This window comes from Babylonia areolata, chromosome 4, assembly GCF_041734735.1.
Source record: "Babylonia areolata isolate BAREFJ2019XMU chromosome 4, ASM4173473v1, whole genome shotgun sequence".
NCBI lineage: Eukaryota > Metazoa > Mollusca > Gastropoda > Neogastropoda > Buccinidae > Babylonia > Babylonia areolata.
Window position 1 is genome coordinate 32,544,976 of NC_134879.1, and position 14,416 is coordinate 32,559,391.

At 39.9% G+C, this 14,416-nt stretch overlaps 1 protein-coding gene across 2 annotated transcripts in view; it reads right to left on the reverse strand.

The window, feature by feature from the left end:
- The window catches only part of LOC143281076 (uncharacterized), a 55,826-nt gene extending 41,934 nt beyond the window's left edge, over positions 1-13,892 (reverse strand). The window contains exons 1-10 of one of the 2 annotated variants that reach the window (XM_076586009.1): positions 13,800-13,892; positions 11,329-11,615; positions 10,518-10,608; positions 9,421-9,528; positions 7,298-7,384; positions 6,352-6,443; positions 4,379-4,447; positions 2,443-2,525; positions 881-999; positions 134-186 (exon numbers count right to left, since the gene is read on the reverse strand). In XM_076586009.1, the coding sequence (XP_076442124.1) occupies positions 134-186; positions 881-999; positions 2,443-2,525; positions 4,379-4,447; positions 6,352-6,443; positions 7,298-7,384; positions 9,421-9,528; positions 10,518-10,608; positions 11,329-11,615; positions 13,800-13,817 (1,007 nt within the window). In that variant the 5' untranslated portion in view covers positions 13,818-13,892. Of the gene's footprint in view, positions 1-133; positions 187-880; positions 1,000-2,442; positions 2,526-4,378; positions 4,448-6,351; positions 6,444-7,297; positions 7,385-9,420; positions 9,529-10,517; positions 10,609-11,328; positions 11,616-13,711 lie in introns of both variants that reach the window. The other variant, XM_076586010.1, reaches the window with a different exon arrangement.
- Positions 13,893-14,416: the final 524 nt, after the last annotated feature.

The window sequence follows — 14,416 nt, forward strand, 5'->3', positions numbered from 1 at the left end:
TTCGGTTGTTTTTTTTTCATGAATCGCTAATTCAAGTACTAAGTCAGAACGCAATAAACCAGTTATCTGATTTAAACGGCAAAACACAACCACTGAAGCCTTTCCTTCACTTGTTTTGTTTACAACACATTACCTTTGAATCTCAGCCACTGCTATAGCCACCTTTGTACTGGCTTGCTCTTTATTCTGTGGACAAAAATAGAACAGTCAATCATACTGATTATGATGATCAGCAATAAACAGTGCCTGTGGTATTTATTTATTTCTAAGGCACACAGTGTCTATGTGTAGGTCTATGGTACTCATAGACACAGTGTCTATGTGTAGGTCTAAGACACTCACAGACACAGTGTCTACATGTAGGTCTAAGGCACTGACAGACAGTATATATGTGTAGGTCTAAGGCACTAATAGACGCAGTGTCTATGTGTAGGTCTAAGGCACTGACAGACACAGTGTCTATGTGTATGTCAGTGGCACTCACAGACACAGTGTGTATGTGTAGGTCAGTGGCACTCACAGACATAGTGTCTATGTGTAGGTCTGTGGCACTGACAGACACAGTGTCTATGTGTAGGTCAGTGGCACTGACAGACACAGTGTCTATGTGTAGGTCAGTGGCACTGACAGACACAGTGTCTATGTGTAGGTCTGTGGCACTCACAGACACAGTGTCTATGTGTAGGTCAGTGGCACTGACAGACACAGTGTCTATGTGTAGGTCTGTGGCACTCACAGACACAGTGTCTATGTGTATGTCTGTGGCACTGACAGACACAGTGTCTATGTGTAGGTCAGTGGCACTCACAGACACAGTGTCTATGTGTATGTCTGTGGCACTGACAGACACAGTGTCTATGTGTAGGTCTATGGTACTCACAGGCACAAAGTTCTTGGCCTTGTGGCACTCATCAAAGATGAGGCAGCCTTCGAACTCCGATCCCCCGCACCAGTCAATCAGCTGCTGAAGGCGACTCCGGCGTACACTGTTGAATTTACCTGACACAACACACACATCATGATTTTGTATTTACCTGACACAACAAACGTATCATGATCTTGTTTTTACCAAACACAACACACATATTACGTTATCATTCAGTTTCTGTTGTTCATCAAAAAAAAAAAGAAAAGAAAATCAAATATAATTTGGATATGAGTCTATCAAGGAGCCACTGTGGAACAGTCAGACAGGCACTGGACTTGTGATCCAGTGTTCACCAGTCATCAGGGTTTGAGGCCCCTTTTCAGCCTGGTGTTGTGTCCTGGGGATAACCACTTTATGCAGATTTTTCCAGGCTTCACCCTCATTCGAATGAAATGATAAACCGAGGTCCCGTGTGCAGCATGCACTTAGCGCACGTAAAAGAACCCACAGCAACAAAAGGGTTGTTCCTGGCAAAATTCTGTAGAAAAATCCACTTCAACAGGGAAAACAAATAAAACTGCACGCAGGAAAAAATACAACAACAAAAATGGGTGGCGCTGTAGTGTAGCGACGTGTTCTCCCTGGGGACAGCAGCCCGAATTTCACACAGAGAAATCTGTTGTGATAAAAAGAAATACAAATACAATAAATAAATGTGAAAGCATACCTGACTTTGGATGGGGAAGTTAAAAACAGCGGATGAGAGGACTGGGCCCCACCTTCCTATGCTGAGCACTAGACACTGTGGATATGAATTCCATCACCCTGAAGGCCATAAAAGACTATGGGACCTATAACTGCCCTTTTTCTTTTAAATGAGTGCATCTAAAATACAAGGATTTGTTAAAAAACAAAAAAACAAAAAACCAACAAAAAAAACCCCAGCTGATCCAAAAACACATTCCTGAATGGTCAAGTCTACCAATGCACATGACAATAAGTTGACAATGGAAAACTTGTACACTCCAGAAAATCACTGTCCCAAACTGTATTAATTCTTCTGAATATTTTTTTCTAACAGACCCCACTTGTGAACTAACCGAAAATGTGAATCTATGTGTACAAAAAAATATTTTTTTGTTTCTCAACTTTGAATTAAGCAACAATCTTGAAATCTGGCACACTACTGCAGCAACTCTTGCACAGTACTCTTTTTTCTTTTCTTAATCTGACTAAAGAAAAGAAATTGGATGGTGAACATTTTTTACTAACGCAACTGATACATACATCTACCATCACTATTCCGAAGTTCCAGTTTCTTAGTTTTTAATATAGAATTAGAGAAATATGGCTACAGAACAAAAATGTATATACAAAGGTATATTCCAAATTTTAGAAAATCACTATCTATTCAGAAAGCTGAAAACGTCATTTTTTCATTAGTTTTGTTAATATGTCTTATGTTTTATGAACACATGAAACAGAACCAAAAACAGTCAAAAATTTTCTTCCAAGGCTAACACTGCCTTCAAGTAATCAGTCCCAATGTAATAACGTCATTTCAGTACATGTACCTCCTGCCTGGACCGATGAAACCAGCGTGGCGTAAGTGCTGAAAACTATGCCCTCTTTGAATCCCAGTGGCAAACCAAGAACTCTGAAAAACAACAATACTGATAATGACAAAATGACCTAGCATGTTAAACAACTTCAAAATTCTGCCGCCAAACACATTTTTAAGGCACACAAGTTGTCAGCACTGTAAACATCTTTTTGAAGAATTACACTCGCTTCCTAGCAAAGAATAAAGTGGAAGATCTGAAGCCTCTCACAAGCACATACACAAGCAAACACACATGCACACACACACAAACATATACAAACACACACGGAAGAAACAGTTGTGGACCCACTGAATACAGATATGGAAAAGAATGCCTTAATCATGTAGATGTTGCTTGAAAAAGAATGTTTTCAGATTCGTTTTAAAGTATGTGAGTGAGGGACTGTGACGGACTGAAAAAGGCAGTGAATTCCAGGTTTGTACAGCTGAAGAACAAAAAGCTCTCTCGCCATAATTTCAGAATACAAATGATTCCATCACCAGCGGAAGAGCAGAGAGACCTTGAAAGGGATACATTTGCTAAAAAAAAATTCATAACTATACTGTCGTGCAGTTCCAGAAATGACATGAAAGCAGAGACATGAGATCCTGTTGCAGGCATGCATACCCCCAAATTTGCTTTTCAGGAACAACACACATTAGAATCAGGGACAGGGTTAAATTTTCAGGAACATCTCAGCAAACATACAGCTGTCATCAGTCTGACTGATGTCGCAAAACGCATACGCGTCTCTTTTCCTCCCCGGCTTTATGAACGGCTACTTCTCAGGTGTTCCTTCCTGAAGGTCTGTGTCATCATGCAATCATGTCCAAGGCTGTGATTCAAGTCCCTCATATACACCTGTATTATTTATCTATTGCAGATTTCACATTAAATTGATATCATCACTATTAATACTGCTGATTTCAGTTTGGCCCAGCTGACCATCCAGGGCCAACTCAACTCCTGCCAGAAAACGAAATTATTGATTTTTAAGAAGTTTGGGGGGACCTCTCCTCTGGTGGCAGAGACTCAGAGAGAGCAGAGAGAGTGGAGGGCAAGTATACATATGGGAAGTGGTGTCTGGTGGCGGGAAACAAGAGGAGTGAGGGATGTAGTCAAGTGAGGGGATCAGAAGGAAAGGAGGAAAATTGAGGTCATGTTTGTGTTGACTAGATTTCAGTTATGAATATAATTCCACAGAATGCTTGTTTCTGGCTCTTTTCTTTTCTTTTTCTTTTTATCAGCACACAGGACCTTCACACTGAGATGAGGGGGAGTGAGAGGTGAGAGGTGAGAGAGAGAGAGAGAGAGAGAGAGAGAGAGAGAGAGAGAGAGAGAATAAGAGAGAGAGAGACTGAGCAGTCAAAGTACACGAGTGGAGGGGGGGTAGTGAAGGGACCAGAATAGCGGAATAGCGCTGCAGTGATTTTGACAGCTCTGCCAGTAGTAGTGGAAGAGTGAGGTGGAGGTGGAGGAAGATTGGGGAGGGAGGAAGGTGGGCACAGCCATTCAGTACATTGCTCTCTTGGACTGACTACAGACAGATCTCAAGTTTTTCTTCCTCCTCCTTTTTTCTTCCAGAAAATGGACGTTCCATTTTTTACCAAAACCTAAAATCAGTCTCAGGACCGCGGAAGAGTTGCACCCATGTTTCCATAAGTCTTAAAGAAGTGTCTTCGGCAATGGTCAGAAAGCCATCTATGGGTACACTTGTACCCACTCAATACTTAGGGGAAAAAATGTTACAGTCGGATTTTTTTTATTTTCCGGGACATGCAGCAAACATCCGTATTTCTGGGACACCCTTTCAATTCTACCAATGTTCCGGGACAAATACGGGCCCTCAGTAACGGTAGGCATGCCTGCTGTTGCTGTCGGGTTGTGATGAAAACACTGCCCTCACCTGGTCTCTCTGTCCAGCTCCTGACAGCCGTCTATCACCTTGGTGAAACACCCGATGTCTGTCAGGTCTCTGTTTACAAACAAGACATATGTATGGACGCAATTAGTAAATGGACTGGACTGTACAGCAGCCAATAAGCTGAAAATTCCTGTGCCCAGTCCGACAAATACAGTTACATCAATCAACCTGTACTAAGATGCACTAATCCAGTCAGCTACATCAATCAACTTGGTGAAAAAAAAATCCTAACTCTCTAAAATCTGTTCAGACAAATGAGGTACACCATAAAATTACTGTAATTTCTTACCTGTGACACAGTATGGCATAAATAGCACACCCTATAACAGACCCTGCCTATTCTAATTTTTCTCGAAAATGGAGACAGAGGATATCTTTTTTCTCTTTCTTTCTTCCATTTCTGTAAACATTTCCAAAAGTGATTCAATCATCTTTTATTTTGTCAGGCTGCTTTCATTTGGAGGAATCAGTTTCTCAAGTGCACACACACTGTAACAAATAGACACAATTTAAAATAATGTTGAAGCATGCAATAATAAGCAGGGAGGGTAGATGAAGTAGGTCATGTCAGGTAAGTTAATACTTTTGCTGCCAGGGAAAATAAGATTCAAGTGAAATCTATTTGCCAAGGTTTTATTTCACAAAATGGGTACATATTTTCAAAAAATTATCTGCTCTATGATATTGGAGAAAGACCCATAAAAGTATATATTTTCTAAAAGCACATGATGTTTTCCAATTCTATGTATTTTCAAAGACATGCTGTTGTTTTGGAATCAGTGTTTTGCTTTTTGTCATATTTTCAACTTGTTCATTACAAACATTAGTCAGGTAATTTGCACTAAAATATATTTTCTGGACAAATGGATAATGTCTGTACACATAAATTAAACTAGAACAACCACAATTAAAAAAAAGAGACATACACAGTGCATTGTGACTCCTCTAAGTGATAACACGGATGTGAAGCCACAGCCCCTCGGTCTCCATCCCCCTCCTCTTCACCACTCTCACATGGTCACTTTATCCAGTTCTCATCAGACCACGCTGGCCGAGTGCCAAGAAAATTGCTCACCGTGTGTCCTGCTAATATTCCAGTCACTTTCTGTCATCTACTACAGCTAGCTGGCATCACTCACTGACTGTCGTATCTTGGCCTGTCTCTTCACTGCTCCCTTTATTTTCTATCAAATTGTCCGATAAAAGTTCATTACTGTCTTCTCCTTTGAATTTACGCTTCAATTCTTTCTGAACATCAGCTAAAGAAAGCAATCTTGGTTGATTTAGTGCACCATGATCGCATGTCATGAGCACGGTGTCCGACATTTTGCTGAGCAAGCGAGGAGAGCCAGGCAAACACTGTGGCAGTAACCCAACCAAACCATTCAAATAAAAAACTGCCTCATGGCATAGTGGGGTTTCTAGCTATGAACAGAATCTAGAAAGATTCCCCAAGGCAAACTAAAGCTACCAGTATTTTTGTCAATGAACTCAATGCAAACCAGGGAAAAGACAGAATATTTCAATGACGAGTTATCTCATCCTGTGGCAGCGAAGCGTACACGCTTGCGCTGACGAGTTATCTCGTCATATAGACAGCCTAGGGGTTAAATCAAATGTAATTTTAGGAAATCCAGTGACAGAAAACAAAAAACCAAAAAACAGAAAAAGCCAAAAAACGAAAACAAACAAAAAAACCCACACTGGTGCACAAATTACAGGAATGGTAGATACCTAAACACAAGTGAGGTACTAGCTGCCGGAAAAGAGGACACTACATACCTTAACAGAAGGGAGGTAATATACTCAAAGGAGACCCTCAGCTGTAGCGACTTTTGATTTCTCTGCTCGGGCAGGGTAGCGTTTTGCACAGAGCTGGAGTCAGACTTCTGCTGAAGTCTGCACCAGTGGGTCACGATACAGTGTGTGCAATAAAATTCCTGTGACATTCTTACCTTCTGGAGTCCACAATGAGGTCAGCAGAGATGGTGAACCAGATGTGGCGCGTCCGACCACGAGCAACGTTGTCCAATATTATTCCAGCAATCTGAAAAGAAAAATTCAGAACACACACTCACAGGTTTATCAAAGTTTCTGTCCATCCCTGTATCACTAGTCAATAAAGAAAATAGTTAACGATAACAGCTGACAAGAAGGAGAAAACAACAACAAACAACAAAGAAGAGAGGATGGAATTTGATTTAATGTAATAGATTCTGGTGATTGAAGATATCTACTTTACGGACTAATTCTCACATTTGAAAGTGACTCTTTAAATTAAAAATAAGTAGGCATGGGGATAGAAGAGTTGTATGGTGTGTTTGTGGAAACGAGTAACAAGAAAAGAACCAACACACACCATCCACACAAACACTTAAGCATCCAATGATTCGTGAAATGCATTTACTTGTAGTGAAGTCTTTATGCATTCCATCATTTTTTTCAAAGATTACACCAGTAAAGGTCCTCCAAGTCACAAATTCAATCTGAAATCCATGTAATTAGTTCATTTCTAAGTATGACAGCAATAACAAATCAGTTCCCACAAGTTTTTTTTTTCTCTTCTTGTTTTCTTTTTTTAAGACAACACAAAATTATATTCTATTACGTTTAATACTGACAGAAATTTTCCTTGACACAAAAAATCAAAGACTGAATTCAAACTTGTATCTCGTTCAACTGCTATACTAATGAAAGTAACACATGCATTAGTTTAAGAAACAGAAAAAAAAATTAAAAGGAAAATTAACCCCTTGACTGCTGAACCCCGGTGAAATGAGAACAGTGTGGCATGACTGAGGCACAGTTACTACTTTTTGTGTACAGCAGTGAAGGGGTTAAAAACAACAACAGCACACCATCAATCAGAGATACAGAAGTGGAGTGTTCATGTTCACTGACCTGTCGACCTTTGCCAACCCCAGCACCATCCCCAATGAAGAACCCTGCCCGCTGTCCATTGGCCAGGATCATCTGGTGACGCTGACACTGTGCAACAAACAGTGATAATTCATCATCTGGTGACACTGACACTGTGCAACTATCAGTAATAATTCATCATCTGGTGACGCTGACACTGTGCAACTATCAGTGATAATTCATCATCTGGTGACGCTGACACTGTGCAACAATCAGTGATAATTCATCATCTGGTGATGCTGACACTGTGCAACAATCAGTGATAATTCATCATCTGGTGACGCTGACACTGTGCAACTATCAGTGATAATTCATCATCTGGTGACGCTGACACTGTGCAACAATCAGTGATAATTCATCATCTGGTGACGCTGACACTGCAACAATCAGTGATAATTCATCATCTGGTGACGCTGACACTGTGCAACAAACAGTGATAATTCATCATCTGGTGACACTGACACTGTGTAACAATCAGTGATAATTCATCATCTGGTGATGCCGACACTGTGCAACTATCAGTGATAATTCATCATCTGGTGATCCTGACACTGTGCAACAATCAGTGATAATTCATCATCTGGTGACGCTGACACTGTGCAACAAACAGTGATAATTCATCATCTGGTGACACTGACACTGTGTAACAATCAGTGATAATTTATCATCTGGTGATGCCGACACTGTGCAACTATCAGTGATAATTCATCATCTGGTGATCCTGACACTGTGCAACAATCAGTGATAATTCATCATCTGGTGACACTGACACTGCAACAATCATGATAATTCATCATCTGGTGACACTGACACTGTGCAACAATCAGTGACAATTCATCATCTGGTGACGCTGACACTGTGCAACAATCAGTGATAATTCATCATCTGGTGACGCTGACACTGTGCAACAATCAGTGACAATTCATCATCTGGTGACGCTGACACTGTGCAACAATCAGTGACAATTCATCATCTGGTGACGCTGACACTGTGCAACAATCAGTGATAATTCATCTAGTGATGTTGACACTGTGTAAAAAATCAGTGATAATTCATCATCTGGTGACGCTGACACTGTGCAACAATCAGTGAGAATTCATCATCTGGTGACGCTGACACTGTGCAACAATCAGTGATAATTCATCATCTGGTGACGCTGACACTGTGCAACAATCAGTAATAATTCATCATCTAGTGATGTTGACACTGTGCAACAATCACTGATAATTCATCATCTGGTGACGCTGACACTGTGCAACAATCACTGATAATTCATCATCTGGTGACGTTGACAAACACACACACACATACAGAGAGTGAGACACTCACAACCAATAGCCTGACAAACATAAACACACACCCATATAAACGACATGTGAAGAGCTGGAGCAAACAGCAAAACATGGCATATGTATCAGCACCGGTTAAGTATGTGTAACTGAACAGCACTTTCACAACATCAGTTATCATTTCATTCCATCTGTGTAAAGCCAAACATTAACTAGTTCAGTAATTTCTTCTGCTTTGAAAGCATGTGAAGCTGATCACCACTGAAAACTTTGTTAATATCTATTCTTAATATGTTGACTTTATCGTATGCATGTGTACATAAGTAATTCTGTGTACATATATCAGCGTGCACACATGGGTGTGTAACTGTGTATGCATGTGTGCAGGCATGCTCATGATCAGAGTGCAAAGGTGCGTGCCTGGGTATTTTATAGATGGAGACTTGTGTGTATGATCTTTAGCAGTGGTTTTAATCATGGTGAACATTGTTTCACGTCAGTTTTTGCATATGATTCTTTTAATCTTCCTAGTGTCCTTGCAAAGTGCACAGAGCTCTGTAATTACATGCAATGGAAATAGAAAAAGAGGCTGTAGCACAAGGGAAGTAAAAATATACTAAGGGAGGCTACTAGCCACAGCTCCTTTCAATTTTCTGTGCTTGTTTGGAGCAGTAATTAGCACAGGACAGGAATAAGACCCCTGCAAGAGTCTGCTCCCTTGAGTCATGGTATAGTATGTGTAATTGATCAAAATATCCTTTTAATAATAATAATGATAGTATTAATAGTAATAATAATATGATAACAATAACTTACGGCATGCACGATACCCTCCAGCTGCAGACAACTCAGTTTCCCCTCTGTGATGGCCTCTGGTGGCAGACTGTCAGTGATGGGGTAATATTCATTGGGAAGATCCAGCGCCTGTCATCAACAGCATTTCTTTTCTGACATAGCGAAACACTTTATTCATGTTAGTGACGGGTAACGTTCACAGGGAAGATCCAGCACTTGCCAACAACACATTAATTAAGAAAATGTTTCTGTTCATTTCAATGACAACAAAAAAAACGGGGGTTGGGGTTGGGGGGTGGGAGGGTCTGGGCATCATCAAAAACTATTATTGACAACTACATGGAATACTTTGTTTCGTAGGGAGCATACTGATGTGCCCCAAACTTGATATGTTACCATTGCTCCTAAGTCAAACAAACACATGCTGACATACAGACACCCCACCCCACACAGAAATGCACAAGCACTTTATCATTACTCGCATACACACACACAGACCCACCTCCCACCAACCTAACCTTTACACAGACACACACAGAGGCACACATGATCTCTGTACTTGTTGAACCCATATGGAGGTGTGTATATTAAACTGACCATGTTTCAAATATTCGCCAAACTTTTACTTCACATTTTACCTTCATCCTGCACTGCGTGCGAGAGAATTTATATTGACTGAAGCCCGAACAGCAACCTGACCTTGTTAACTCAATGATGACAATAAAAGATTTAAAGTAATGATGACAAAAGACACAGATCAAGGCTATTATGACTCCAAGACCTGCACGCAACTAAGGTTAATCAGAAAAAGCTATTATGACTCATGAACAAACAGCAGATCAGAGACAGACTTTTCAGAATGGTACAAGTGCAAATCATAACCAGTGATAACTCTCATGACTACTATGATAACACTTTTACTTTTAACACAGCATGATACAGTCTACACAAATGAAAATTGCTCCAAAATTCCATGCACAAAGCTCACGTGTTTAACACTGTTCACACAATTCTTTATTGAATAATTTTCAAAGAAGGGATGATACTGATAACCTAAACAAACAAAAACAACCAGCGCCTAAGCATTGGTGTACTAGAGACCAGTGATGTTAACTCACAGCCAAAGGAGCAGCTTCCACGATGTCCCCCGGATGAGGCAGACATCCCTTCACCACATCTCTGTGTTTGTAGGTGGAGAAGACCTCCTCACTGCCACACAGTCACATTATTCAGTGTCACATGTTGAAAGAAACCAACAAGAAATAAAGGAGTATCAGTATATATTACACATTTTCAAAACATAAATCATTAAGTGACTGGCTTGCAGCCACCTCAATGGGTCATTTCACATTTGTGAGCATCAGTGACCGACTCCAAGCCTAAACCCTGAAATTCAACAGTGATCAACTTAATATTCACCATCAGTGATATGTCTTTGAATGGTAATAATGAAGTGAATGACCACATTATATAAAACAGATCTTTACTTTTAGTGCAATAGTTCTTGTAGTTTTTCACAGGCTGTAGTGTAATATATCTTTTACATTTGCCCTATACCCAAGACAAAAGAAAACAAGCTAAACAAAGAAATATTTCATAACATGAAAACACACACATACTCTCTTTTCAACCAAATCTGTTTTGATTTATTTACAACTAAACAAAGAAATATTTCATAACATGAAAACACACACATACTCCCTTTTCAACCAAATCTGTTTTGATTTATTTACAACTTCAAAGGTAAAAATCAGATAAACAAATAATTCAAAAATACAAAAATGTGAAAACAAACACACTGACATTCTCTTCAATCTTACTACCGTTTCCATTCATTTCTGACCCAATGCAAAACTTTAAAACAAAAAAAAACAAAAAACAAAATTCATACAATTACAAATCATCAAAGACTGAAAATGACCACCCCACCTGGTGGACTCTTGCAAGCCTTCCTGGGCGATATCGAGAGACACATCATCAGTCTGCAGACTGCTGCCAGCAGCAGCCATGGCCCCCAACAGCACTCCAGCTGCACCAGGTGCCGGACTTAGTTGCCCAGGGTTGGGGACTGCCTGCCCGAGGCCTGGGTAGCCTGGGTACATGTGTGAAATGGCCTGGATCTGCTGCAGGAGGGGGTGCACGGGTGGCTGGCTGGCAAGGAACGCCCGGTGGGCCTCCTCGCTCATCCTGTGTTCGTTCTGTCTGATGGCTGGGACCTGAAATTGTTTCAAAATTGTAATATTAACGGTAACTCTTTTTGTGAAAAAAAAGCTACTTCCCTCTAAACACACTGACTCATTTGTTTCTTTCTTCTTCTTTTTTTTATAACCCTGCTTTTCTTACCCTATATTATGTATGTATGTATGTATGTGTGTGTGTGTGTGTTTGCATACTCATCTGCATACATGTGTGTATTACTGTATATATATGTGTGTGAGAAAGGGTTTTGTTTTGTTTTGTTTTTCAAATTCCAATGCATCCATGACTAACTGTTTACCTGCTGAAACAGCTAAAAATAACTTTGTTTTGGTGTGGTGCCACATGCCATGGACTAGAATGGCCCTTTTTTATTTTCTTTCTTTTTTTAGTTTATCTGGTGCGCAGATGCTTCTATTAGTTCTAAATCTAACTTTATAAAATGTAAGTCATTCTCCCCTGTGGATCTGAACTCTCTTTACCAATCTGTCAATGGTGAGAAGAAACAACCAATGAAGTCAGGGCCTGCAGCAATAACCACAATTTTCCCCACTCAAGATGGAATGAGTAGTGTTCACAATAACTTGGATAAGGCATGGACATTTACTCCAGTGATCAGACAGACGAGTGGAGAGGAAGAAATGTGGATATAGCCGAGCCTCTCAACATATATTGCACTCTACTACCTGATGGCAATAAAGTATCTTTTAATTTATTTTAACTCTGAACCTCCGAAATGGAATTTTTCATTCCTATATGTTGACTGCATAATTTTTCAGAATGTTCCAAGAACCAGCAAGAAGTTCAAGCATAATGTCCTTTCCAGTGAACTTTCAATGTGTCAGGAACACATATTACTGGGTTATCAGGAGCCCTCCTTGTGTAGTAATAATAATATTAATAATGATGATGTACATGTGTTTATATTGCACCCCTTCTAAGGCTCACTGTGCTTCACATAAAAGAAAAAGTCACAAATTATATGATTAATTCATGAATACTTTCTCAAAAAACCCTCCACCCCATGCATCTCCTGACTCTCCCTCATCCATCATTCTTCCAAAGTGAGCTGACAGGCATGGGATGGTGCTGGAGAAGATGAAAGCTGAGAGTACTTATAGCAGACAGGACTTAAAAAGATTAGTTCTTAGTGAAGAGCGAGAGGCAGATACAGAATCAGACACACAAATATGATCAGGTAGGTTGTTCAAGATATGAGGAGCAGCAAAGAGGAAAGAATGTTCACCACTGGTTCTTGTACTGACATGAAGTTTCAGAAGGTAACAGTCAGAGGAAGAGTTCTTGAGGGAGCATAAGCACTGAAAAGGTCAGAAAGATAGGTAGGTCCTATGGAGTGGAAAGCAGAATAGTAGAGACAAGCAATTTGTATTTAGTTCTAGCTTCAATGGGAAGCCAGTGTAGAGTAAGGATATGGGGAGAAAATGTGATCAGTAGGTGGTACTCTGAGGGTCTGACAGGCAGCATTGTTTGGAAGTGTCTGGATTTGCTGAAGAAGGTAATGTGACAGCCTGTGACTGTAAGAAGATAATTACAGTAATTGATTATGTGACAGCACAAAAGCAGATAATATATGAGTTTACTGTAGTTTCAAAAGAAAGGTATTTACAGATAGTGTTAATCCGACGAAGTTCACAACTGAAAGTGCGAATCAGATTGACTACCTGAGCGTGCATACTGAGGTTTCAGCCAAGAATGACCCCAGAGTTCCTTGCTGAATTATAAAACTGAACTGTGGCATCACCAACCACAATTACTTCACCGGGTTTTGTTTTATTTACATTTTATTTTGCCACTTTTGTGCTTGCTGAAGACATCTTTTCATTTTTTTATGTTTTCACGTACCTTCTATGGGGCAGTAACTCGATAAATCAACAATTAAAAAAATACGCATAAAAAAACTACATTCATAATGTATTGCTCTGATTGATCAATGATTATGAAACTAGTTTACTGAGAATCAAAGGCTACCAAAATAACAGAAAGCAAGCATCCGTCCAGACAAATACAAAACTAAACTTAAAAATTAGAAGATATGCCAATTGTTTCTGCGTGCGGGTAAAAATATATATTACTGTTTGTTTCATCATGTCTTTACCTTTGTCGAATATTGATAAGAAAGCCCTTGTATTTCCCTTCTGCCACAGATTTCACATTCGTGGTGACGATGATCCCGCCATACTTACACATAGATGTTGTTCCATTGCGAGAAGACGCACAAGGGACAGCACTCTAGAGGTTAGCAGTGGTGACCGGAATACTTTTGGCCTCAAGGAGAAAATTTCCCTGTGTTCACACCCCTTCTCGTTATAACATGTTTCATAAAAGTGGTTTGTCCTGGATGTGTGGATGTGTACAATATTTCAATTCAATTTAGAATTTCAAAGTAAAACGTTATTCCTGCACTGTATTTTGCAGTACAGCAGCTTATAAAAAATAACTGAATAAATCAATACTTTTTTTTCTTCTTTTTTTTTAAAGTAAAGAAAACTGTGAGCGTGCATATGTTACTGTCACCGCGCCTTTCATACGGCTTCTCCGTCTCGCTGTTTCTGGCTATATTGAATGATGATATAATAAAGCAAACACAGCCCTCGGCGTTTCGGTTGCTCTCCTCAATTTGCACTAGTGTTCCAAGGCCACTAGTTGCTGATGAAATACAGGTTATAGTATGGACTATAGAATTCCCAAGGTGTTGCAGCGAAATGGAAACTTGCAATAGCTTCTTATGTAAATAGTCCATTGAAATCAGCTGCAAACGTGCAAAGCAATGCAGACGTCAGTTACCAAATGGGAACTGAGG